Source organism: Bidens hawaiensis, unplaced genomic scaffold (assembly GCF_021521415.1).
Source record: "Bidens hawaiensis isolate Kalapana, Puna unplaced genomic scaffold, B.hawaiensis_p1.1 tig00001461_1, whole genome shotgun sequence".
Classification (NCBI taxonomy): Eukaryota; Viridiplantae; Streptophyta; class Magnoliopsida; order Asterales; family Asteraceae; genus Bidens; species Bidens hawaiensis.
The window spans coordinates 1,310,640-1,314,480 of record NW_027491082.1 but is presented as its reverse complement, the minus strand read 5'-3'; the positions used below and the strand labels follow the sequence as shown (position 1 = coordinate 1,314,480).

Below are 3,841 nucleotides of genomic sequence, written 5' to 3'. Positions count from 1 at the left end.
CTCGACACGAGTTTGGTCTGTTACGGTCACTCTCGTTATGTTACCGGAGCTAAGAAATGGAAAAGTTATAAATATTGAGGTGGACTAATGGGGTGGCATCGGTTGGTAAATTCATGCGTGTTGGTAAAAGTCGAGCATTGAGGCTGTAAGTCTGCGCGGATTCGGTCCGTTTTGGTTATGTTCTTTACCGGTACCAGAAATAAAAAATATGTCAATGACCATGGCCAGCTGGGAGGGTTTGCGAGCCTGACCGTCAGCCATGACCTCTAATTTTTTGGGGCCAGATTTTTTATATATGCCTTACAAAATATGATTGGATCTTCAACAGCTTATAATTATTGGTCCCAAATTGTTTTTTCTATCCATAATCCTTTTAATCAAGTTTAAATTATTATGTCTAAACCAAAATTAAAAACTAACAAAAATAAAAGAATTAGCGGCCGATTGAATTCTTTCTTGGCGTCTTCCTTATGTGTTGTGACTGTTGTTAAGATTGCTAGGAAAGCTTCACGAATCATCGTCGTTGGTTATTATAGTATGAAATTTGTTATGTTTATTGTTATCGTTTAAAAAAATTGGCTTATATATTTCATTACTCGTTAGGGCATAAGAGTCTTCTATTTCTGCTCGGCCGATGTATTCAAATCCTTGGACAGACAGGTACCGCCAAGTGACCCAGTTGGGACATAGCGGCACCATACTTGGAAATTGTTACATATAAATATAATAATAAATAACCCTAGCTACAAGGGTTTAACCGAGACCACTGTTTGGTTTGTGTTGCTGCTGGTATTTCTCACGAGATCCAATTACGTGTTATTTTGCTGGGCTGACGGTTTTGAGCGCAGATTTGGCTTATTATTCTCCTGAACTTCAGAATAACTTTGCTTTTGTTGATTATGTTCATGTTTTTGTCTTAACAACGTTAAATACATGTTTTTGTAATCTGGTCATATAAATTAAAATATTTGGTTGGATCATATATGTATAGCTAGATTGTAAATAATCAAACTTTATGTTTGAAGTTGAACCAAAACTTTTGTGCATATAAAATTGGTCTTGTTTTAGCCTATGCCCTTTTTCATCTTTAATTTTTGGGAAAATTCTGAAAAAGATCCAAAAGAAGAGAGAGATTCTCAAAATAGTCCTTGAAAATTTAACATTCCAGAAATATTTCACTCAAATCTGTCGGAGCCGATACATTGGGAAGAAATCCGATGGTTTTGCCAGCCACTAAGAAACTGCCAAGTGTCCCATTACCCCACCTACCCCCGATGGTTTTCCAATGAAATCCGTCTGGACCAATAATTTTGGAATGAAAATCATCTCCCCATGAAAACCATCTCCAAAAATCATGAAAATCCGTGTTTTTTTTAAATTCATCTGAGCTGATGAATTTCAAGTGAATTTCGTCTTCGAAGATAATTTTCAAAAAAACATCCACCACCACCACCATTATGATCTCCACCGCACCCACCACCACCATTCCCACTTTTCCGGCCACCATTATCACACCTTTCCGGCCTTGAAAATGTTGAGCTCTTGGAGTTCTTCGGAGAAGGAGATGGGTGACGGCGGCGGCGAAGGGATGATGTGATGAAGATGGAGATGAAGATGAACATGAAGATGAAGATAAAGAAGATGAATATGATGAAGGTGATGAAGAAGATGAAGATTTTCGATGTAGATGATTTTCAAATAAAGTTGCTTTTTCAAAGTTGATTTTTAAATAAAAACAATCTGGAAAATCAATTGAGTAGGTGAGTAGTGGGACACTTTGTAGTTTCTTAGTGGCTTGCGAAAACCATCGGATTTCTTCCCAATGTATCGGCTCCGATAGATTTGAGTGGACTATTTCTGAAATGTTATATTTTCAAGGACTTTTTTGAGAATCTCTCTATTCTTTTAGATCATTTTTAGAGTTTTCCCTTAATTTTAGGGGTGTTTTATCAGTTTGCGTTCTTGTGTTTGTCAGTCTACTTTACCTTAACTATTTTTGGTTGAACTGATAATTTCTACCAAACAGAATTTGGAAGTCAAATCAGACCAAAAGATAAAATTATTGGTATTCATCACTCAAAAGTTCTTTAGTAAATCTACAACACAATTAAAAGAGAATAACTTGGTTCTCAACTTAAACCGGTACAACTTCTGTCAAAATTCATCTTTGATTTAGGGGGTGTTTGGGATTCCTTATTTTGTATCTTAATAACTTTTTATTAAGTTAATAAGTTAAAAAAATGTAACCCGTGAAACTTTACTACACCCCCTAAATCGGATCAGATTTAAAACCAATATCCAAATTTAATTCAATTGATATTTTACTTTTGAACAAAAGGAACCTCCAGCCACTTTTAAATGGTCAGCTAATTCAGCTTGAATTGGTTTTTAACCAAGCCGATATTAACCAAAAAAAGTTCTTAACCCAACAGTTAAATTTGAAAATCGGATTCTTCAACGAATTCCATTTCACAAGACAACCAATTTTGATTTCGTAAAATTTAAAACAAAGACAACTAACCTGACCATGTCAAAAACAAAAAACATAATTCAGTTTCCAATTAAATACCAAACACCTTAGCTATATTTTTAAATAATTTAATTCCAAACAACTTTACTTCAATTTGTATCATAATAATAAAATTGGAATCTTGATTACAGCATTTGAACCCAAAATGTAATTATTTAATGTTTTCATAAAGAAACATCAACAAGTGCATAATCAATTAAACCATCGTAACAGATAATTTCTTTACACCAACACAAATCTAAGAGCTAGTAAACTTCGTAACCGCCTTAGTCCCCTCGGACACCGCATGCTTCGCCAGCTCACCAGGCAACACAAGCCTCACAGCCGTCTGAATCTCCCTGGACGACAAAGTATTCTTCTTATTGTATCTGGCAAGCCTAGCCGCCTCCTGTGCCAGCTTCTCGAATATATCATTAATAAACGAGTTCATGATCCCCATAGCCTTGCTTGAGATGCCAATGTCTGGGTGCACCTGTTTCAACACCTTGAAGATGTATATCTTGTACGTCTCCACGCTCTTCTTGCTCCTCTTCTTCTTCTTCTTGTCGGCTTCCTTCGGCAGCTTCTTCCCGGCTTTCGGCTTCTTCTCGGCTGGCTTCTTTTCGGCGAGTTTCTTTTCTGCTGCCTTTGGCGCCATTTTTTGTAGAGAGGAAGTGATAATGTTTTTTTGGGTGTTTGGTGAGTGTGAGATGTGGGGGTTGATTGGGTGCATATATATATGGGTTTGAGAGATGGGATGATGTGATTGGTGGGTTTTGGTGGTGTTGGATGGTGAATATTAGCCGTTGATTTGGTGGGTGTTTTAACGGACAGGATTTAATTTACGGAAAGGTGTTGATAGGTGGATAGACGCGGATCGATGAGCTGGCAAATATATATACAGAGTTCTATTCTATGTTTATCGAATGAATGGTATTATTTTGCAAAAATATGATATTGTGTTAAGAACAACAAAAAGTTTCAGCTTATCAAAAGACAAGTTTAAGCTTATAAAAAATGATGAAGGGTTGAGTAATTCAAAAACATACATTTTCATGCTTGTTAGTATTTCTTTCACTTTTTTTCGAACTATAAACTTTTACAAACACAAACACAAGCAACGAGAACCCACCCGCAGGCCACCTCCACAAGCCGGAAGCAGCCACAAATAACAGAAAATTACATGAAATCAAATTTACATCAGTTCGACCAAGCTAGAGATCTAAGCTTAGACCGACTTACACATTAGTTTCGCATAAGTAGACATGGAGATCTTATCTACTTCTAAACAATCATTCAATACCTAAAAGTAGTGCCAATTATAACTCCAGT

The 3,841-nt window shown here is 36.3% G+C and overlaps 1 protein-coding gene across 1 annotated transcript; it reads right to left on the bottom strand.

Annotated features, from left to right (window-relative positions):
- Positions 1-2,757: 2,757 nt before the first annotated feature.
- On the bottom strand, positions 2,758-3,167 carry LOC143576675 (histone H2B.8-like). Its single transcript, XM_077060715.1, has one exon. The coding sequence runs from the start codon at positions 3,165-3,167 to the stop codon at positions 2,769-2,771; it is 399 nt and encodes a 132-aa protein (XP_076916830.1). The 3' UTR covers positions 2,758-2,768.
- Positions 3,168-3,841: the final 674 nt, after the last annotated feature.

Excerpts from the sequence above, each read along its gene's own strand:
- LOC143576675 (XM_077060715.1), bottom strand. The coding sequence starts at position 3,167 with ATGGCGCCAAAGGCAGCAGAAAAGAAACTCGCCGAAAAGAAGCCAGCC.